General features: G+C 61.3%; 1 protein-coding gene across 1 annotated transcript in view; it reads left to right on the plus strand.

Annotated features, from left to right (window-relative positions):
- The first annotated feature begins 6,900 nt into the window (after positions 1-6,900).
- The window catches only part of WNT7A (Wnt family member 7A), a 49,203-nt gene continuing 33,441 nt past the window's right edge, over positions 6,901-22,662 (plus strand). Inside the window, exons 1-2 of the mRNA XM_051852676.3 lie at positions 6,901-7,104; positions 12,066-12,292. Of these exons, the coding sequence (XP_051708636.1) occupies positions 7,034-7,104; positions 12,066-12,292 (298 nt within the window). The 5' untranslated portion in view covers positions 6,901-7,033. The remainder of the gene's footprint in view (positions 7,105-12,065; positions 12,293-22,662) is intronic.

A 22,662-nucleotide genomic window follows, 5' to 3' on the forward strand; every position in this document is an offset into this window, starting at 1 on the left:
TTTGGGTGCTGGGGTAACAAGACTGGGCCCTTCTCTGTCCCCGCAAAACCAGACCCTGCAGACTCCTTTCTTTCTTTGGCCCTGGGATGAACTTCCTGCCCCGGGCTGGTCCAGGCATCCTCTTCTCAACCAGGTCTTCAAATCCTGCTGGGCAACTGGGGCTCTGCCCTCCTGGTCTCTCTCAGCCTCCCAAGGCACCCCATCACACCCTCACCTGGAGAGCTGCCCGCGGGCTCGATCGCTCTCAGCACACACCCACACCCGCCCTCCCGCGGGGCGGGGCACCCAGCTGACACCTGGGACTCAGCCTGTCCCACACCAAGCTCGCCGCTCCGAGTGCCCCTCAGCACCTGCCCCGTCTCGGGAGACAAGGGCATGCTGGAGGCCTTCCCAGCCCCTCTGCCCTGCCCCAGGTCCATCCACTTCTCCCCCTGGACGGGGCACTCCCGAGCCCATCCAGCCCGGGCTGAGCACTCGGTGAACCCCCCCAGGTGCTCCCACTCCCCGCTCCTGCAGTCCACCCGACCACAGCCACCAGGAGCCTTGACCTGCTGCTCTCCATGGTAAAGCCCAGACTTGCCAATACGCCAGACTCCTGCCCGGGGCTCTTCTCCAAAGTGTCCCCACCCAGCTTCTTCTGACACCCAATTCTCCTGGCCTCGGAATCCCATGGGCCCTGCTGCCTGGAGTTTTCAAAACTCCACCCGGTTCATGCCAATGCATTCCTTTTTTTTTTAAGTGCATTTTATTTCTTTGGAAGGCATCATGACACTGAGTGAGGGAGAGATGCATAAAGAGACAAACATACACACCGAGAGAAAGAGAGAGAGAGAGAGAGAGAGAGAGAGAGAGAGAGAGAGAGAGAGGGAGGAGAATCATCCATCAGCTGCTTCACTCCTCAAATGGCTACACCTGCTATGGCAAAGACAGGCAGAACCTGGGAACCCAGAGCTGCATCCGGGTCTCCCATGTAGGTGTCAGGGGTTCAAACACTTGGACCATCTTCCTCTGCTTTCCCAGGTGCATTAGCAGGGAGCTGGATCAGAAGCGGAGCAGCATGGGTTGTGGATACCAGCATTGCAGGCAGTGGCTTAAGCCACCGGACTGCAACACCAGCCCCCTAACTCATTCTTTTAGGACCCCATTTTAGGGATACCTACCCCAGGAAGCTTTCCATGATCTACTCAGACTAGCTTAGGAGCCCTTCCTCTGTCTCCCACAGCCCTCGGTGCGACCCCCTCTTGGCGCCTAACGTCACCGTTTCTAGTGCCCTGGCCTCAGTCTTCCTGCCCCTTGAGATGGGTGCAGAGTTGCAAGGTTAAGCCTGTCTAGGTTGTAACCCCACAGCCTGGCTGTGAGACTCAGGGACTTTACTGCTCCCCTCCATGGCTCACTTTCCTTGTAATCTAAGTGCAGCTGCAGGGGATGGTGATGGTGGTGGTGGTGGTGATGGTGGTGGTGGTGGTGGTGGTGGTGATGGTGGTGATGGTGGTGGTGGTGGTGATGGTGGTGGTGATGGTGGTGATGGTAGTGATGGTGGTGATGGTGGTGGTGGTGATGGTGGTGATGGTGGTGGTGGTGGTGGTGATCGTGGTGGTGATGGTGGTGGTGGTGATAGTGGTGGTGGTGATCGTGGTGGTGATGGTGGTGGTGGTGGTGATGGTGGTGGTGGTGGTGGTGGTGATGGTAGTGATGGTGGTGGTGGTGATGGTGGTGGTGGTGGTGGTGGTGATGGTAGTGATGGTGGTGATGGTGGTGGTGTTGGTGGTGATGATGGTGGTGGTGGTGGTGATGGTGGTGGTGGTGGTGGTGGTGATGGTGGTGATGATGGTCGTGGTGGTGATGGTGGTGGTGATGGTGGTGATGGTGGTGGTGATGGTGGTGGTGGTGGTGGTGGTGGTGATGGTGGTGGTGGTGGTGGTGGTGGTGATGGTGGTGGTGGTGGTGGTGATGGTGGTGGTGATGGTGGTGGTGGTGGTGGTGGTGGTGATGGTGGTGGTGATGGTGGTGGTGGTGGTGGTGGTAATGGTGGTGGTGATGGTGGTGATGGTGGTCGTGATGGTGATGATGGTGGTGGTGGTGATAGTGGTGGTGATGGTGGTGGTGGTGATGGTGATGATGGTGGTGGTGGTGATGGTGGTGATGGTGGTTTTGGTGGTGGTGATGGTGGTGGTGATGGTGGTGGTGGTGGTGGTGGTGATGGTAGTGGTGGTGGTGGTGGTGATGATGGTGGTGGTGGTGATGGTGATGGTGGTGGTGGTGGTGATGGTGGTGATGGTGGTGATGGTGGTGGTGATGGTGGTGATGCTGGTGATGGTGGTGGTGGTGATGGTGGTGATGGTGGTGGTGGTATGGTGGTGGTGGTGGTGATGGTGGTGGTGGTGGTGGTGATGGTGATGGTGGTGGTGATGGTGGTGGTGGTGGTGGTGGTGGTGGTGATGGTAGTGATGGTGGTGGTGGTGATGGTGGTGGTGGTGGTGGTGGTGATGGTAGTGATGGTGGTGATGGTGGTGGTGTTGGTGGTGATGATGGTGGTGGTGGTGGTGATGGTGGTGGTGGTGGTGGTGGTGATGGTGGTGATGATGGTCGTGGTGGTGATGGTGGTGGTGATGGTGGTGATGGTGGTGGTGATGGTGGTGGTGGTGGTGGTGGTGGTGATGGTGGTGGTGGTGGTGGTGGTGGTGATGGTGGTGGTGGTGGTGGTGATGGTGGTGGTGATGGTGGTGGTGGTGGTGGTGGTGATGGTGGTGGTGATGGTGGTGGTGGTGGTGGTGGTAATGGTGGTGGTGATGGTGGTGATGGTGGTCGTTGTGATGGTGATGATGGTGGTGGTGGTGATAGTGGTGGTGATGGTGGTGGTGGTGATGGTGATGATGGTGGTGGTGGTGATGGTGGTGATGGTGGTTTTGGTGGTGGTGATGGTGGTGGTGATGGTGGTGGTGGTGGTGGTGGTGATGGTAGTGGTGGTGGTGGTGGTGATGATGGTGGTGGTGGTGATGGTGATGGTGGTGGTGGTGGTGGTGATGGTGGTGATGGTGGTGATGGTGGTGGTGATGGTGGTGATGCTGGTGATGGTGGTGGTGGTGATGGTGGTGATGGTGGTGGTGGTATGGTGGTGGTGGTGGTGATGGTGGTGGTGGTGGTGGTGATGGTGATGGTGGTGGTGATGGTGGTGATGGTGGTGATGGTGGTGATGGTGGTGGTGATGGTGGTGATGCTGGTGATGGTGGTGGTGGTGATGGTGGTGGTGGTGGTGATGGTGGTGGTGATGGTGGTGATGCTGGTGATGGTGGTGGTGGTGGTGGTGGTGATGGTGGTGATCGTGGTGGTGATGGTGGTGGTGGTGGTGATGGTGGTGATGATGGTGGTGGTGGTGATGGTGATGGTGGTGATGATGGTGATGGTGATGGTGGTGGTGGTGGTGGTGGTGGTGATGGTGGTGGTGGTGGTGGTGGTGGTGATGGTGGTGGTGGTGGTGGTGTTGGTGGTGATGGTGGTGGTGGTGGTGATGGTGGTGGTGGTGTTGGTGGTGATGGTGATGGTGGTGATGATGGTGGTGGTGATGGTGGTGGTGGTGGTGATGGTGGTGGTGGTGGTGGTGGTGATGGTGGTGGTGGTGATGGTGGTGATGGTGGTGGTGGTGGTGGTGGTGGTGATGGTGGTGATGGTGGTGGTGGTGGTGATGGTGGTGATGGTGGTGATCGTGGTGGTGATGGTGGTGGTGGTGATGGTGGTGATGATGGTGGTGGTGGTGATGGTGATGGTGGTGATGATGGTGGTGGTGATGGTGGTGGTGGTGGTGATGGTGGTGGTGGTGGTGGTGGTGATGGTGGTGGTGGTGATGGTGGTGATGGTGGTGGTGATGGTGGTGGTGGTGTTGGTGGTGATGGTGGTGGTGGTGGTGGTGATGGTGGTGGTGGTGGTGGTGGTGATGGTGGTGGTGGTGGTGGTGGTGATGGTGGTGGTGGTGATGATGGTGGTGGTGGTGATGGTGGTGATGGTGGTGATGATGGTGGTGGTGGTGATGGTGGTGGTGGTGGTGATGATGGTGGTGGTGGTGATGGTGGTGGTGATGGTGGTGATGGTGGTGATGATGGTGGTGGTGGTGATGGTGGTGGTGGTGGTGATGATGGTGGTGGTGGTGATGGTGGTGGTGGTGATGATGGTGGTGGTGATGGTGATGGTGGTGATGGTGGTGGTGGTGATGGTGATGGTGGTGATGATGGTGGTGGTGGTGGTCATGGTGGTGGTAGTGGTGGTGGTGGTGAATGTGGTGGTGGTGGTAGCGGCAGCTGGGAGGGGAGCAGCACCTGCCTGGTAACACAGCGCAGCAGAGCTGAGTCCATATGCTGGAGCCCTGAGCTGTGGCACCCGGCACACAGCAGTGCTCCCTCTGGCTGTGACCATGCCACCGGCCTCAGATTTGTTGCTCCAGAGATGGGGTTCTGTTGGCCCACTGCTGTGCCAACGTTCAGGCCATGGGCACATAGCCCGACATCTGGGATGGCTGCAGGAAAGCAAGGCCATGTTGGGCAGACACCCGGTGCCTAGCGCGTGGTGCTGACTGCACGGGCAGGTGAGGGAAGAGGAGAAGGAAGAGGAGTTTCCTTCCGGAACCTCTGACTTCTCCCGTTAACTGCCCCCTCCAGCCACCCAGGGAACCCCGCCAACACACAGGCCCTGCTCCCTCTTCTTCCTCCCTCCTCCCCCACAGAGGCCTTTGTGCCCCGTGTCCCCCAACAGCCATGCTACCTCCAGCCTCCCTGGGGCACATGGAGGACCCAGCCATGTCCTAAAAAATCACCCTAACCCAAGCCACTTCCATCTGGGACTTGGACCCGCACCAGCGTCTCCTCGCTAGCCTGCCTGGCTCCACTCTGCCTGGTCCTCCCCCTTCTCATCCCCCCGAGGAGTTTTCAGAGCACAACAAAGTGGGGGGGGGCTTTAAACACAGATGAGCCAGCCCCTCCTTCGTCCCTGCAGGGACTCCTCATGGAGCTCCCAGCCGAAATGTGGGTGCTCTGGCATGCTCCTCCGGCTCCCCAGGCTCTGCCTAGCCACGGCCCCTCCCTTAGACCCCAAGGGCCACCCTCTCTCTGGAGCACAGTCCCAGCACCCCCCACCCCGGAGCTTTTTCACCTGCCAGTCCACTCTCCTAGGAGGCTGGGCAGACCTGGGACCTGTAGTGTTTTTTTTTTTTTTTTTTTTTTGACAGGCAGAGTGGACAGTGAGAGAGAGAGACAGAAAGGTCTTCCTTTTTGCCATTGGTTCACCCTCCAATGGCCGCCACGGCTGGCGTGCTGCGGCCGGCGCACCACGCTGATCCGATGGCAGGAGCCAGGTACTTATCCTGGTCTCCCATGGGGTGCAGGGCCCAAGCACTTGGGCCATCCTCCACTGCACTCCCTGGCCCCAGCAGAGAGCTGGCCTGGAAGAGGGGCAACCGGGACAGAATCCGGCGCCCTGACTGGGACTAGAACCCTGTGTGCCGGTGCCGCAAGGCGGAGGATTAGCCTAGTGAGCCACGGCACTGGCTGACCTGTAGGTCTTAACTTCAGTGCCACCTCCTCCCACAGAAGAGGAACCCTCTGCCCCCCACACTTCTTCCTCCCATTACCAGGTTTATCGTCTCCACTTGAACGGGCGCTGTCTGGCTCTGCCTTCCTGGGAGCCTCTCACACCCTTACCTTCCTCCTTCTCTGTAGCCCCCATGCCCACCCCGGCACCCGGCACACGTTAGCAGAATGTGAACAGCGGCTTTCTGGGAAGGAGTGCATGTATGTTTGCACACGTGTGTGCTTGTGGCTTAGAGGCAACCATGCATGCTAGGCTGGCCCAAAGTGGGTCACTGGAGCTGGGCACGCCTTGTTTCCAATCTGGCGCTGCTACTCCCTAGCTGGAGACTTTAGAAAACAAAAGTTGCTCACTTCCTGGGCCTCCACTTCTGCTGCTGCAGCTTGAGCCTGAGCCCTCCTGGTTCAGGGATTGAGGTGCGTACGGAAGGCAGAGGTGAGCCACACCTCAGCGCAGCGACGACTCGCGAGCGCCCAGGGTGCCAAGCCGGGCTGCACCACCCGCCGCTTCCGCCAGGTGTCGCCGCGAGCGCGTCCTGGGCAGCCAGGTGCACCCAGCGCCCTGGGGCAGCTGCGATGCCGCGCGACTCTGCTGCGCGGGGCAGCCCGACCTCAGCCCGAGTCCGGCCAGCCGCTGGCAGGGGGACGCCAAGGAGGCTGCCACATCTGGGTGCCCACCTGCCGCCCCTCTCTCGAATAGAGGAAGGAACAGGCTCAGCCCCTTACCCCTGCCTGTCAGTAGCTCCGCCGAAGGGCACCCCCTCTCTCCCGAAGCGGGGTTGGTGAACCTGGTGCAGGGGAAACCTGGGCGCGCCCTAGCACCCAGCAGCTCCCCGCTCCCCAGCGCCAGGGGTGAGGCGGGAGGGCAGGGCGGTTGGCCTGGGCGTGCGAACCTCCCCACCTGAGGGTAGCCCCTGGACATTGGCTCACACCGCAACCTGCAAGTTGGGACCGAGGGGGCGCAAGGGGTGCCTCACCCCCGCCTCCCACCTGCGCCCGGGAGCTGGAGGGGGCGCGGCGGAAGCGCGCGGGGCAAGGCGCGAGCGCGCGCCCGGGGCAGGCAGCTCTGTCCCGCGGGTACTCGGGCGCGGGGCGGGCGCTCCGGGGAGGCGGGCGGGAGAGGGGGCGGGAGAGGGAAGGGGGAGCGGAGGGAGGGGCGGGGGCGGGCGGCAGCAGCGCCCCCGCACTCCCCGCGCCTAGCGCACTTGCACCGGCCGCTCGCGCGCAGCCCGGCGTCGCCCCGCGCCGCGCTCGCTCCTCCCTCCCTCCTCCCGTTCCGTGGCTCCCGCGCTCCCGGCGAGTCTCAGGCGCGGAGCGCGCGGACGGGCGCACCGAGCCGCCGACCGCCCCGGGGACGCTTCGGCCCGCGCCTCCCGGGCGGGCTATGTGGATTGCCCCGCGGGGGCCGGCCCGCGGGATCAGCACTGCCCGGCCCGCGGCCCCGGCGACCAGCGGGGACTATGAACGGGAAGGCGCGGCGCTGCTTGGGCCACCTCTTTCTCAGCCTGGGCATGGCCTACCTCCGGATCGGGTAAGGGCCGCTCGCGACCCTCCGTGCGCGGCTCGGCAAAGTTGGAGCGGCCCGCGGAGGGCGGTGCGCTGCCCGCGAGCCGCCGCGGCCACCAACTTGCTCAGCACCTCGGAGAGGCTGGGTGGGCGCGGTGCGCGAGCCGCGGGCGCACAAAGGCCCCCCGCGGGCGGACGCCCCAGGGGCGCACACAGCACAGGCGGGGGGCACCCAGCATCTCCGGGACGCGTGGGTCCGGAAAACTCCAGAATCGGGCGCAGCCTTGAGGGCCATCAGCCTAAGGGCGTCAGGAGAGGGCCAGCCGGTGCAACGGGCTTGCGTCCGCCAGGGGCCCTGCGGACTCGGGCTCGGGGACGGCAGGTCCGGCAGGACACTGAGCCAAGACCACGGCCGCCCCGGAGGCTGGGGAGGGGAACTCTGCGCTCGGAGGCGCGGGCATAGACTCCTGGAGTCGGGGCAGCCTCCAGGTGGCAGGCGGGGCCGGTCGGTGCAAACAGGGAACAGGTACCCAGAGGGAGAGACGTTCGCTGGCGAAACAAACTACTGCCCGGAACCCTGGCGCCGCCCGATGTCCAGGGACCCTCAGAGCCCTTTCCCAAACGGACAGCGCCAAACGCCCCCAACACACACACACACACACACACAAATACAAAGGCAGGAGGAGAGATCACCCGGGGCACCCATAGAGGCAGCGCCAAAGCCAGACAGGAGACCCCGGACCCCGGGAACTGGATACCCGGAGCCGCCGGGGCGCCCGCAGAACGGCCCTCCGGCTTCACCTAAGCGTTTCTGCCGACGGAGCCGGGGGCGGCGCTCTGGCTGGAGAGTGGGAGGGGTGGCTTGGGGCGCGTCTCGAGGTCGCATTTGTGCCGCCTGGCCCTCTTTGTACTCGGGAGATAATGCGTGCGATGCCCGCACGGGCGCCTGTATGGGTTGGTAGAGGTTGGGGCGCTCCCCGCCCCGCACAACCTGCCTCTCTACCCCAAGCCGTGACCGCCCCTTTCAGAGAAGGGCCGACCGCAGGCGCTGTGGCGACAAGGGTGTGTGTGGCAGAGCCTTTGCATTTTGTCACTCCCACCCCATCCCCGCCGCCCCGCGTCCCTGGAGCGAGGGCAGCACAGGCGGCGGCTAGCAGGTGCGCACGGGGCAGGCGGCCACCAGCCCCGACCGCGGGCCGAGACACGACCACTGGCCGAGAGGCGGCTGCAGGGCTCTCGCGCTGCCCGTCTGCCGGATTTTTTTTTTTAAGTGTTATTGATTCGCCCGCGTCTGGGTGGCTTTTCTTCCACACACACACACCCCCGCCCCCTGCTTTGATCTTCATCTTGGCCCGCGCCCCGCCGCCCCGCGCGCGTTCAGCATCCAGGAAGCCGCTGGGGCCGATTGGCTCTGGCCGCGTGCGGCTTTATCTCCTTTTTAATTAGAAACGGGGCGGAGGGACTGGCGATCGGAGAGAGAAAGGGAAAACAGCAGAAAATAACCTCCCCTGGCCGCCCCGCCCGCCCCGGACCTCCCGCCGGCGCCGCGGTCTCATTGGCCCCGCCGGGGTCCAGCTGCCCTAGTGGGAGGGAGGGATGCCCCCAGAGGCGCAGGGCGCAGGCCTTCCGCCCCAGGCTGTCCCCCGGTGCTGGCATAAGTCCAGGTTGGGAAGTGGTGGTTGCACCTGACCTTGCTACTCCCTGGACCTCAGGTTATCCATCTATGAAATGGGCATAAGGGGTGAGGTCCCTGGGAGGTTCCTGGGACTTCGGCAGTAGCCCTTTGTCTGGGAGGTTCCTGGGACTTCGGCAGTAGCCCTTTGTCTGGCAAGCATCCTGATCAGGAGGCTGGCACTTGGCATCCTCCACGTTGTAACACACCTGGTTCTCACAGCAGCCCTGTGGGGCAGGCACTTGTGCCAATTCATGCCCTTACTGTAGCCATGGAAACACAGAGAGGCCATGCAACCTGCCCAGGGTCACACAGGTAGGAAGCCAAGGAAGCCCAGAGGGAGCCCCGTGAGCCAGACCCAGGCGCTAGACTGTCCTTGCTATGAATACAATCATCACGTCTCTGCTGCTGTCCAGCAGCACCGGTCAGCACCAGGTGCGCACCAAAGCCCCTCCACGTGGCAGGGCCCTGCTGGCCCTCCCTCCTAGCTGTGGGTGGGTTCTGTTTGGTGGCTGAGGGGAGGTTCTGACCACCTCCAGGGCCCCCTGCCCGGCCTCACCATCTGGGAGTGTCCGTCCAGCCCACCAGTGCAGTCTAGAGCATCCTTTGTGTGTCAGCACCTGTCAGGCCACCTCAGCACCCAGAGTATCCCCCAAGCATCCAGTACCTACATGGGGGCACCTGCTATGTCACAGGAGCTCACCCGAGGGACACTGGGAGGGAGGCTCACACCCCGTGCGTCCGGCAGCAGCCAGGGAAGCAGCAGAGCTAGGCAGGTGCAACCAAGGAAGGAACCTGGAAATGCACACAAGGAGACGATGGGGCAGAAGACCCCGAGGATGGAGGGCGTCAATGCAGGAGGCCGCAGAGGCGGGGAGGGAGGCGCCATGGCCCTGGGTTCCCAGGGAGGTCACTCCAGAGGGCAAGAAGCTGATTGGTAAACGTCGGGGGGGGGCAGGGATTAGGGGGCTTCCAGGGCCTGGGGCTAAGAGCTTGGGTAGGAAGAAGCCAGGACTGGGGGGTGCAGACGGGAGCAGGCATGCCTCTTCCCCTCTGGGTGTCACTGTTACAGGGAGCCTCACTTAACCCCAGGCCCACTTCCCCCAGCTGAGCTCCGAGAGGGGCGCTCCCCAACACAGGGAGGCTCTTACTGCTATACCCAATGGGAGGGGTTGGGGGAGGGGCTTCTCCTTAAAAGCTCTCTTGAGCACAGTGTTTTGAGGTGAAGATAAAAAGGGTAGACAAGGGGCCAGCACTGTGGCACAGCGGGTTAAATCCCCACCTACGGTGCCGGCATCCCATAGGGGCGCCGATTCGAGTCCCAGCTGCACCACTTCCGATCCAGCTCCCTGCTAATGCACCTGGGAAAGCAGCAGAATATGGCCTCAGTGCTTGGGCCCCTGCACCCAGGTGGGAGACCTGGAAGAAGCTCTTGGCTCCTGGCTTTGGATCGGCTCAGCTCTGGCCATTGCAGCCATCTGGGGAGTGAACCAGCAGATAGAAGACCTCTCTCTCTCTCTCTCTCTCTCTGTAACTTTGTCTTTCAAATAAATAAAATAAATCTTTTTAAAAAAGGGGGGGTGGACATTGGAGCAACCTCACCATTAGACAGGGCATGGTTGGTGGGTCACACGGGGGCCCTGCTGGCGCCTCCTCTTCCCCTAGACACATCCACACCGCTCCCTCTGCCTCTGCCTTCGCATTGGTCCATCAACTCCACCTGCATCCGCCCCACCACTGCGCCCTCTTGCCTGCTCCGCGCCCCTACCCCAGGGGACCTCAGAGCATGGCCCTGCCTGTCCTGCCCCCAGCCCTGTGCAGTCTCCTCTCCCCAGAATCACCCTGGTTCCACGCCAGCTTGTGTGAGTTCTTCCCATTCCTTGGGGACCTCAAGCCTGTCTTTCCCCCAGGACTTCGCATGTTCTGTTCCCCGTGCCCAGGATATTTTTCCTCAGAGCAGTCCTCCCTGGTCACCCCAGCTAACATGGCCCTTTGCCCTTTTTTGTTTCTTTAAGGATTAATTTATCCACTTGAAAGGTAGAGTGAAAGAGAGGGAGAGAGAGCTGTGTCTTCCATCTGCTGGTTCACTCTCCCAATGCCTGCAATAGTCGGGGGTGGGGTGGGGTGGGGAGCAGGTCAAAGTCAGGAGCTGAGAACTCCATCTGGGTCTCCCATGTAGGCGGCAGGAACCACGTACCTGGGCCATCACCCACTGCCTTCCCAGGATGCATCCGCAGGGAGCTAACAGGTGCTCTGATGAGGGATGCGTGCACTTGAACCTGCTGCCCCCAGGTCCTCACCCTTCCTCCCCGCCTTCCCGCCCCTGCTTGCACGGCAGCCCCTGCGGTGGCTTCGCTGTCTGGAACCACCTGTTAGGTTCATCCGCAGCCTGCGTGCTCGCTCGGCCCGGAGCTCCTGTGGCAGGGCCCTGCCCGTCTGTGGGGCACGCAGCTTGGCACCCAGCAGGTGTCTGAGTGCTGAGTGCCTGCGTGTCAGCCTAAGAGTGGTCAGGGTCTTCCAGGCCAGACTTCTGCAAAGGAGGAGACGCCCACTCAGCAGGCGGGCAGGAAGAAACTACTAGAACTTCTACTTACAACTACTTTTTCAAGGCTTGTTTCATAGTCACACTGATGCATAGAGGAGAGTGCATGCCCCAGGCGTTCATGGGAATCTGTGACGCCAGCACTGCTGCTGCCCTCCCCTCCCCCTCCTCCTGCTGCCACACTTTCCCTGCACAGCCGATTTGGAAAAACCATTTTGGTATTATTTCTCAGGTCTTCATTATTTATTTGATTTTTTCAATTATTTATTTCACAGGCAGAGTGACAGAGAGAGAGAGAGAGACACAGAGAGAGATTTCCTATCTAATGATTCACTCCCCAGATGGCCTCAATGACCAGGGCAAAGCCAGAAACCAGGAACTCCATCCGGGTCTCCCATTTGGATGACGGCAGGGGCCCAAACACTTAGGCCATCTTCTGCTGCTTTCCCACGCACATTCGCAGGGACCTGGATCGGCAGTGGAGCAGCCGGGACTCAAACCGGTGCTCCTCTGTGAGATGCTGGCTGGGCAAATGCCATAACGTGGCTTAACCCTCTGAACCGCCCACATTTTTAAACGTCATCCCCACTGAACCCCACCTCCACCTCAAAGTCCACTCACCTTTTCATGCAAAATGACGTTGGTGGCACGCATCAGCTTTGGTTTCTGCGGGCAGCAGGGTGGCCAAGGCCAGACGCCTTGGGAGGGTCTCTGGGCAGCGCCCCCACCCTGCTGCTAATGCTCCCTCTCTCTGTGTCGCCCTCTCCTGCAGTGGCTTCTCCTCGGTGGTTGCTCTGGGAGCCAGCATCATCTGTAACAAGATCCCAGGCCTGGCTCCCAGACAGCGGGCGATCTGCCAGAGCCGGCCGGACGCCATCATCGTCATAGGAGAAGGCTCGCAAATGGGCCTGGACGAGTGTCAGTTTCAGTTCCGCAATGGCCGCTGGAACTGCTCGGCGCTGGGCGAGCGCACGGTCTTCGGAAAGGAGCTCAAAGTGGGTACGTGTTCGCCGCCGAGCACAGTCACGCGTGCGCGGTGCGGGAGCTCAGGCTCAGGGCGGGTGCGTGCTCGATCCCGACACGGTCACGCGTGCGCAGTGCGGGAGCTCAGGGTGGGTGCATGCTCCACCTTGACACGGTCATACGTGCGTGGTCCAAGAGCTCAGGGCGGGTGCGTGCTCGACCCCGACACGGTCACGCATGCGCGGTGCGGGAGCTCAGGCTCGGGGCAGGTGCGTGCTCGCCTGGGACATGTGTGCGCGGTGTGGGACCTCGCAGGGTCAGGGGAGACCAGAATGACCTCGGGGACCATCTGGGACCCCTCCCCTGGCCCTGCTTGGATGCCCCCTTGAGATGGTCCCGCAAGAGCTATGAACTGAGTCCTGAACTCAGCTTCGAATCCTCACCACTCCAGCCACTTATTGGCAAAGCTGCCAGCCGGGAACCAGCAGTGCTGGCCGCAGGGACAGCTCTGATATGTTTTAAGTGAAAGTGCAGACTTAGACATCATGTCACCTAAAAATGTGTATTCCTGGCTTCTTCTGAAAAAGTGGCAGATCCGCTCATGGCTTTCAGGTGTGTCCGCGTGGTTGCGACAAGCTGGCACTGAGAACACCGTTCCTTTAGCCGGGGCCTGGACAGTCCCACCACTCCCTGCCGCAGTCGCCACCACTCCCTGCAGTCCCCCAGCCTGTGGAATTCATCACGGGATCCACTTGGTCCGTGTGGGCTTTTCATCTTGCAACCCCTGTTTTACAGGGTGGTATGTGCAAATGTGCACACACATACACACACGTGTGCGCACAGTGTGCAGGCACAGACTTGACCTCTGCCGCGGGGTGAGACAGCTGTGGTGGACCACAGGGGAGAGCGCTGTGGGTCTCCACCTCGGTCCTGGCTGGGTCTCTCTTGCTTGTGCATGCTGAGCTCGCTGTGGCCAGGGGAACTTATCTGAAAGTGAGGTGGGCGTCAGGCTACGGCAGTGCCCCCGGCCACTCGGCCACCCTCAGGGCACCCGCAGGCTCCCTGTTGTCCTTAGCCCCAGCTGCAGCAAATCCAGGGGAATGCTGAGAAACCCCACCCCCAACCCAGCCCACCCCGCATCCTCCCCGCCTCCCCCTCCGGCCCCCCAGGCCCTCCTGGGCTCCCTGTGCCCAGCAGGCGGGGTCCCCATTTCTCAAGGGAAACCAGATCACGTCCCTTCCCTGCTCGCAGCCTGTGGGGGGGCTTTTTCTATCAGAATGAACTCCCAGTTGCCCCCACATGCACCACACCGGGTCCTGCTTCCGGGGCCTTAGCGCCTTTCCACAGCCATGTGCCCCTGGCCCCTGACTGGGTGGGTGCCGCTTGCTCCCTCCCATATTCGGGTCTCCTGGGACCTCCCCATCACTCCCTGGAAGTCCTACCAACGCTGCGTGGCACCACTCCTAAGGGGGTGGAGTATCCTCGGAATGCCTCTCTCCCACCCGCTGCAGTCCCATGGTGCGCCCTCCCCAGCGGGCCATCACTGTGGAGCCGAGTGACCACTGCAGGCTGAGGCAGGGAGGGGACCACAGGGAATTCAAGCAAGCCCAAGGGAGTGATGCTCATGCAACCAGGCTCGAGGGCCTGGAAGGGAGCGGGAAGCAGAGCTGGGAGGCGCGTGGGGTCGGATGCAATGTTTCGTGTGTGCGTGAGTGCGTGCCAAGGTGTAGGTCAGATCGTCGGAAACGGCCGCTACTCCTTGGTGTTTGACTCACAGAAACATCACCATCCTATGAGCCAACCTGATAGGAATTCTAGAATTAAAGGATGGGTACAGAAATTCATTCAGGATGTCACTGCTGATTCATTCATGCGTTCACTGGGTGTTTCTTGGGGGCGCAGGTGGCTGGGGGGGTTGCTGTCTGGGCGTGTATGGCCAGGGGAGCCCCTGAGCAGGTGAGCCCTGGGTGTGTCTGGGGCGGGGAAGGGAGCAGTGTGCCAGGCAATGAGAACAGCGCGTTTGCCAGCGTGGCTGCAGCGCAGTGAGGGTGGGCGTTAGAGGGAGCTCAGGGAGCCGGCTCAGGGGTGCGGGTTCTCCTGGCTGGAAGGGGGGGGGATGGGCAGGACCCAGTTTTAGCAGGACTCAGCGGCAGCTCTCCGGCTGCAGGAAGAGGAGTGAGGGTGGGAGCAGGAGTCTCGCCAGGTCTTCCGGGCAGGAGGTGACGGTGGCGGGGGCTGTGGGACAGCCGTGGACATGGGCTTCAGAGCTGAGCTGCCGGCGGGGAGCCAGACGGAGCCGGAAGGCCAGCTAGGAAGGAGGCGTCGCGGTCTGGGGCTGCTAGGAGGGTGGCAGTGGCAGTGTAGGAAGAGCAGAGTGAGACTCGGCGCTGGGAGAAGTCCCTTCCCCTCGGGCTCAGCTCCCTCCCGTGTAACCAGGGAGCCTGCTGGGGCACACAGACCCACAGGCCTAGGGTTCGGGAGCCTTTGGTGCCTCCCCAGTGCTCTCCTAGTGGCCTCTCCTAGTGGTCTGGGGGTGCCCTACTCACTAGGGCCACCTGCTCCGGGCGGGCTCTGAACTACAGGGCACAAGCTCTGCCTTTGAAGAGGTCTCCCAGAAGCTCCACCCACACCCTGCTCACATCTCATTGGCCACACGTCAGTCACACAGTCGCACCTAGCTGCAAGGGAAGCTGGGAAGTGTAGTCTCTTATGTGGAGTACCGTGAGACCCAGGATTGGTGCCCAAGGGGGAAGGGAGAGTGGATGTGTTGGAGAGCAGTAGCCCTTGGCAGGGGTCTTCTCTTCCATGCTGAGACCGGAGCCTCGCCCCCTCTGCACCCTCTCCAGCGTTCCCAGCTCTGCTCGTGCTCCATGGCTGTGTCCGGGGCCCCACATAGATCCCGGCCAGCAGTGGGCATGTGCCAGGCAAGGGCCCTTTTGTGCTTGCAATGGAAACCGCCTTATGCAACAGGGAAGATTTGTGTATGGCTGTGAAACGGGCAGGCCAGGGGATGGTGCTGGCTGTCGCGGCGTGGCCTGGAGCAGAGTGCCTGTTTGCTTCCTACAGCTCTCGGCAGCAGCTCCGCATTGCAGCCCCAGAGCCAGGGCTGTAAATTCCGAGTCCTGCAGGAAAGGGCCTAGGCCTCTCTCTGGCGGCACCTGCAGGTGTCCTAGGGCTGCCTCTGATTGGAACAGCTACGGGGGCTTGACTTCCGGTCGTGTGTCCATGCCACATGCAGCCCAGGGGCCAAAGACAACATGGTGCTGCTGGCTGGGCCTGAGAGCCACACCCTGACCTCCTGCAGGGCGAGCAGGACTGCTCACGAGTGTGCCAATGCCCCCGGACGGCCGTAACAGCAGCCCACGGCCTGGAACTGTGTTCCCGAGGCTTGAGTCTGGGGGCTCACGTGAAGTGACGGCCTAGCTCTCGCAATGCCAGTGGGTACTGCAGTGTGATGTGTGGCCCCCACAGCCATCTGGCCGCTGCTGCCCCAGCCCCAGTGTGACCTTTTGGGGTCTCAAGAAAGCCCTGGCATCTTCAGTGTCACCACAGTGCCACCCCTAGAATCCACCACCAAGCACAAGCAAAGCACGGATGGGCAGGTACCCTCAGCTCCGTGAGCCCCCCTCACCCCCCGTCCCCCGAGGCCTGGGCCTGCCCGTTCCCTCACAGTGTAGGTTCAGCCCATGCATCTCAAAGTGAGTGATTTCACGTTCATCCTGTTTCGCTGGGATTGTGCCAACTTCTGGCTGCGCCAGCCCACAGCATTGCTCCAGGGCCTGTCCAGCACCAGCTACTGTCTGGACTTCCAGAGCTTTGCCCAGTGAAGGGCATAAAACACGGTGCCATCCTTGCTTCGTTTGCATTTCCTAGAGAAGCGAGGCGGTGAGATCCCTTCCTATACTTGCGCAACTGTCTACTCTGCCCCAGCCGCCTGTTCCTGCCTGTTGCCCATTTTCCTGTTGGGTTGTGAGGCCTCCCTTCAGGTTTGGTGGTGGTACCGAGGGTCATGGTGGTACCGAGGGTCCTATCACCTTTCCTTTCCCTGACTCCTGCCACCCTGCAAAGAGGGGCCTCCTCTGTCTCACTCCTGCAGGACAGGACTGGAGCGAGGCCGAGGCCGCTCGGAGCCGTGGGGCTGTGGTATGAAGGGCTGAGATCGGTAGGGAGTTCCTTGCTGCTGGAGGGTTCCCGCCACTCATGGCACTGCCAGATTTGAGACGCTCAACGCTGTCGCATGTCTGAGAGCCTCCTGTTTTGTTCCTGGGCTGTATGGCCAGAAGTGGAGTCCCGTGGCCAGGTTCCCATCCCAGGCCCACTCTTATTTGTTGATGACGCTGAGTGCAGGGTTTGCCTTTCTGGCCTCAGTGTGCCCAGCTGCACAATGGGAGAACCATACAGCCTACCTGGCCAGGCGGCAGCTGCAGCACACGACAGCAGGTGTAAGACCTGGCACCTCATGGGCTGTGGATATGGGGGATGCCCTTCCCCCCTTCCAGGAGCCCCACCTGCTCATCTCATGTGAACACAAGCTGGAGGAACTGGGATGCCTGCTCTAGATTTTATTCTTGCTGTTTTGACTCTACCTACAAAACATATCCCCAAGTCTGTCTGCTTCTCTCCACCCCTCTTGCCCCTCCCACCTCCAACCTCCCCCCTCACCCAGCTGTTGCCTGGACAACCGCATCAGCCTTTGAACATCCCAGCATCTCCTCTCTGCTGTGCTGTTCGGAGTGTCGTGGCCTGCAAAAGATTCACGGGAAATGGGTATTGCGCTTAACCTATGCGTGACTTCCAAAAGTTGTTTGCACCCAAATACGCATGAAGGCTTTGGGGCCCACTCGCAAAGGCCTGCTGTTTCCGCAGCTCGGAGAACCAAGTGCAGACTCACCCCCACCCCGTGCTGCGCCTCCCCGTGCTGCCCCTGCACCCACTGCATTTGGTTTCGATGGGGTACACATGCTGAGTAGGTCAGGGCTAAAGGAAGACTGCTGGGGCCTGACTCACGCGGACCTGTGCCCAGCAGAACGCTGGTCCCCACCCCTGCCCCGTCCCTGCTGCTGGCTGCCCTGGAAACAAAAGGAAGCTTCCATGGACCACAAGTTTGGGAAGCTCAGCAGGTGATGTCCCTGCTCCTAGAGGACCAGGGGCCACTAGCGGAGTCAAGGCTCTGGAAATCCTGCTGACAAGAAAGCAGCCTGAGCAAGCTTCACCTGAGGCCTGATCTTTCCCACCCTTGGTCCTTTTTCTCCCAGGTGCACCTGGCTCAATTGCCGAGCTAACCATTCGCGGGCTGAGACCCCTCCTCACTCCTACAGGCTCCCACCTTGTTCACCAACATGCCCACAGAAAACCTGTGAACGCTGGTGAACAGCAGAGGAACTGGCTGTGGGCTCTGCCCCACAGGGACAGACTTCTGGGAAGTCAGAGCTGACGCGTGCTCTGGGGCTGGGCAAGTGCACTATGGCTTGGGGCTGCCCGCAGGGGTCACTTGGCAGAGGGGGCTTGTCACAGCCCAACAGAGGACTGGAGGGGCAGCAGGGCCATGGCTTGGGGTCTGTGATGCAGACAGGAGCCATCCGGGTCCACAGAGCTTGGGGCGCAGGGGATTCTCGGAAGTGGGGCGGAGAGGAGAGAGTGAGTCTGGGGAGGAAGTGGGGTCCAAGGGATCCTAGAGGGTCTTCTCGGGAGAGAAGAGGCAGAGGGACGTAATACGGGGAGGATAGGACGCAGGAAGAGAATCGGGTTGGCTGTGTCACCAGCAGAGCCTTGGCCGTGTCCTGACCTGTGCCCCTGGGGAGGCTGTAGTTTTCCACCTGCTTGATACCCCATGGCCGAATCTTACCAGGGATGGGCCCAAGCGACCCGGGAAGCACTCATGGGTCCCCGGGCTTGTCCTTCTGTCCAACTAATCGCCACCTCTCCTCTCCTGGAGGCGACTGTGGCCTGGGAAGCCGCATGTATGGCAGAAATGAGCCCGTCTCTGCGCCCGTCTGGGCTGTGTGCTTAGCTGATGCATGTGAGCAGTGACGGACGGGAAGCCTTCTCCAAGAGAGACGCGGCGCAAGGGGCGGGCTGGCTCCACTTTCCCTCTGCCATCCCCTCACAATGCGCCATCTTGCCCAAGCAAAAGATCCATTCTTCCCCCATTCTTGCTCAGAACACGGCCAACAAAGGAGTTTTTGTCTCGTTAGCATTTTTTTTTTTTTGCAAGCCTCAGTTCCTCCTGGGTTTGAGCTCTCCTGACACCGTTCTTTGAGATGAGTCTTTTGTGAGAATGCTCCCTTTGCAGCTTTCCTGTGGTACACAGGAGACGCCCGAATGCATGCGCGCGCGCACACACACACACACACACACAGCCACACACACTCGTTTTCTCACGCACATTCATTCAGTCAGCTGCTGAGGCTTCACAGATACATAATCTAGCTCCTCACGCCACAGGGGATGGGAGCAGACAGGCCATTCAATCCAGTACACAACACGCTGGACAGGGAGCTGGCCACACGTGGCGGGAAGGAGGATGGGGAAGGTGTCCCCCAGGAGGGGACAGGCAGCCAGGCCTGATGGATGTGGTACTGATCAACAGTGCACCGAACCAGGAGCAGGCCCACACTGCCATGTGCATTGGGTGACTTAATCCTCCCAGCAACCCTAGGGGCAGACATTGTATCATGCCCATTTCACAGAGGAGCAAACTGGGGCCCCGAGAGCCGAGTTAACTCACCCAAGGTCCAGTCGCTGGGGACTGGATGTGGAATGTGGCCTACTTTGAAGTCACGTGATGCATCTGCTGCCCCTCCCCAGGTGGGTGGGACAGGAAGGGCATTTCCAGGCGGCGGGATCAGCAGGTGCAAAGGATTTAAGGACCTTTGGTAGACGGTCAGCGTGCTCTGGACTTTCTCTGTGAGAAAAGAGATGAGCTGAGGCAGGCGCAGAGGCCAGGGCCATGCACTTGGGTCTGTCCCCCGCCCCCATCCCCATCTCCTTGGGCCCATCACCCTACCAGGCTCAGCCCAGGCGCAAGCTCCCTGCACCCCCACATCTCCCTGCTGTTCATGGAGCGGCCCCTGGTTCCTGGGGACAGAGAAAGCCACACGTGGCATCTGGGCTCAGAGGGGCTGTGGGCTGCCATGCCACGGGGCTGGCTGGCAGGAACAACCTTTTTCCATCCGTATCTTTTCCACACCATCATCTATTTCAGCCTGTGTCACTGCAGATTGCTCCCTTTTTGACCCATTGGCTTTAAATAGCAGAAGAGAAAAAAAAATACAATGCACTTTGTGGTTTCCAGTAAGATACCATAAACACACCCTGATAATATTCCGGTGCAAACCACTTACAGAGGCTGCACAGGGCGGTGCAATGGAATCTTTTGGGCAGGCTTGGACATCAGTTGATTTCCTCTGTGCCCGCCGGAATTGTGCGGGGCTGGAATGCATGGTGGGTGTCAGCAAGGGCCCCCCATCTCAGGGACAACCCTTCCCCTCCCCCATCCAGCACCTGCTGGGGGCTCTTTATATGGGAGCCTCGTTTAATCTTCACGGCGCCTTGGCAGTGGCCTGCCAAAGGCTCCCATTTCACAGACGGGAAGGCTGAGACTTGGGGGAAGCAGAGCCCTGCTCAGGGCCGTCCAGCCAAGTAAGACATGGAGGAGAAGCAGTGCCAAGCTTCAGCTTCTCCGGATTCTGGGCTGGAATCACCCAGGTGTCCCGAGACGGAGGCTTCCTGGGTTTCCAGAAGGAATCTTGGCAGAGTGACGCGGGTGGACGGAGCGTCAAGGATGGTGGGGTGGAGGTGCGGACAGGGACCCCGCCTGGGGAGACCCGGTTCTCAGCCTTCAGTCTCAGCATCACTGGTGACTCTCCTGCCCTCTGTGAGCTCCCGGACTCAGGTTCTCTGCACAGGGCAGGAGGGTTGGGGCTGGCAAGGACCACGGCTGTCCACTGCTATAGCCTCACTGCTCCCCCCCACCCCCGACCCCGGTTTACTTGCTCCTGCCATCAGCCACACCCCATCAGGGCTGTCGCTGGGGGCTGCGGCTCATGCTGGAGCCCCCTGCCCACAGGGAGCCGTGGCCTCTTTGCTCACCAGTCCCCGGGCTGGGCGCCCCAGTGGGGCTCCCACCGCAGCCCTGTTTGTCATTCTTCGGAGTCCTCACCGCCGCGAGGCAAGGCAGGGCTGCACCCTCCCCACCTCGGTTGCCCCAGCCCCCAGTAAAGTGCCTGGCACATAGTAGGTATACGAAGTATCTGTTGGGTGAAGTATCTGTTGCGTGGCTTGGTCCAGGTGGGGGAGGGGTGGGCTTGGATAGAGGCATGTCCTGTAGGGCAGAATGACGCCACCCAGAGAAGGGCTGGCTGTTCCTGGAGGGGCCAGAGTCAGTGACAGCTAGGCCCGGCCCAGTGGCTCCTTCCCAGCCACATGTGGGAGACTGGGGGCAGTCTGGCTGCGTGTGTGGGGGAGGGTCCCCAATGGACGTCAACGCTGGCACCTGCCTAGTCAGAGTCTGGCTGAGTCTTGGTTTATCTTCCGAAGAAACATGGGCAGATGCAGGGCTGCGTCCCCAGGAACGGGCAGCTGTGCTCTCTGGGCCAACAGCGAGTGCGCAGGAAAGAGCACTGGTGGCGGCCACGGCTCTGAGCTTCCCCGCCTCCCTCTGGTAGCACCGTTGACGGCCATGGGGATGACAGGGGTCCCAGAGCATTGTCATGGGGCTGAGCAACTCCATTGCCTGGAGATGACACTGAGGCCCAGCGCGTCGACACGCCCACGTGTGCAGTACGCTGGATGGGGACCGGGCTCTGGCACTGGCTTGCGTGTGGACCGTGCAATCACTGCTTGAGTTACTAAAGGACTACCTGCACACGAGAGCACCCGGTGACGGGCATGGCAGCACCTGCGTCCCACCTGTACTCCGTCTCTCGGGGGGCGGGCACGTCCGGTGGTGGGCATGAGTGCCCACCGCGATGTTCGCACCAGGACAGAATCGCCCAACCACGTGCCGTCGCCAGGTGTCTCTGGGAAATGTGGTTGCATCTGTTGAGTGCAGGGCTCCGAGAACACAATACGGAGCAGGACAATATGCTTGCCCTCCGGAGGGTGATCTGGCGGTGGGAGACAGCAAATCAGCCAGAAACGGCCGCAGCGAAAAGAGCTAGAGTGAGGGAGGTTGCCCTTGGCAGCTTACAGCAGCACCCGCAATTGTCACTGTCACACCCACTCCTGCTTGTTGACGCACCTGCTCTGTGCCCCACCATGTCTGCTTCTCCCTGCAGGCTGGGTGCTGTTCACAGAGGAAGTAGCGGCTCAGGGAGGTCCAGTGTCTGGCCCACAGGGGCCGGGGCACTGCTCACTGTACCGTGGAGTCCTCTAACCCCTGGCTCTCATCTGCACGGGGCGTCCAGAGGCCAGGGCAGTAACGTAGCAGTGCTGCCCCTCAGGGTGGGCCTGGCTATCCCATGCCTCTCCCCGCGGTCCCTGTGTTAGGAATTGTCACAGCTGTTGCTCATAGCACTAGCTGGGGCCACATTCTCATGCCGAGTGCTTCCCACTGTTCATCAGGTGGGGGCTGTTGTCAGCCCCCGTGGCACAGGGACTCAGGCAGCAGTGCACAGTGGGACACTGTGGGACGGAGTCATCTCCGTCCTCAACACGGGGCCTCGCCAGCATCCCAGGCCCTGCTCACTTCATGTAAGCAAAGCACTGCTGGGTGCTATCACGGGAGCAGAAGCTGAGCCCTGGGGGCTACCCTGTCCCTGCTGCTCAGGGCCAGGCCCTCTGTTGAGTGCATGCCACCCCCAGGTGTTCTCTAGTCCAAGGAAGCAATCCATGTGGAGAGTTGGGGACCCAGGCAGTGCCCCGATAACGCCCTCCTGCAAGTCATAAAGGCTGAGGTGCAGTAGCAGGGAGAGGGCGGGGGCCGTGTCCCCCACAAGTGCTCTGTTTGGAGGTGCTTGCTGAGCCAGGTGTTGGGCTCGGCAGTTCGCCTGCCCCTCTCCTTTGTCCGCTCCCAGCTGCTGTCAGGCAGGCACTGCATGGTCTCCACTTCGCATCCCGAGGCTCTGGTGGGACAAGGAGCTCACTCAAGTCACGGGCAGTGAATGCTGGGGCTGGGACTGGAACCCAGGTGGCTGAGCTCCGGGTTCATAGGGACATGGGGGTGGGCTGGCATGGAAGGTCCAGCACAGCTCTGTCCTGTGGTGGGGACAGCAGTGATACTGGGAGAGGGCACGGGCTGTCCGTGACTCAGCAGCCTGGTGAGGGGGCACACGGTACCCGAGGAGGTGGGTGGGAAAAGCACCTGTGTGAGTGTAGGTTGGTGCGACCTGGGGCTCGAAGCATTGTGGAGGTCACTTCATCGACTTTGTCACCCACTGGTGAGGCCACTTCCATCCCAGACACCC

The sequence above is a fragment of the Oryctolagus cuniculus genome, chromosome 10, assembly GCF_051225735.1.
Source record: "Oryctolagus cuniculus isolate XC-2025 breed Fujian yellow rabbit chromosome 10, ASM5122573v1, whole genome shotgun sequence".
NCBI lineage: Eukaryota > Metazoa > Chordata > Mammalia > Lagomorpha > Leporidae > Oryctolagus > Oryctolagus cuniculus.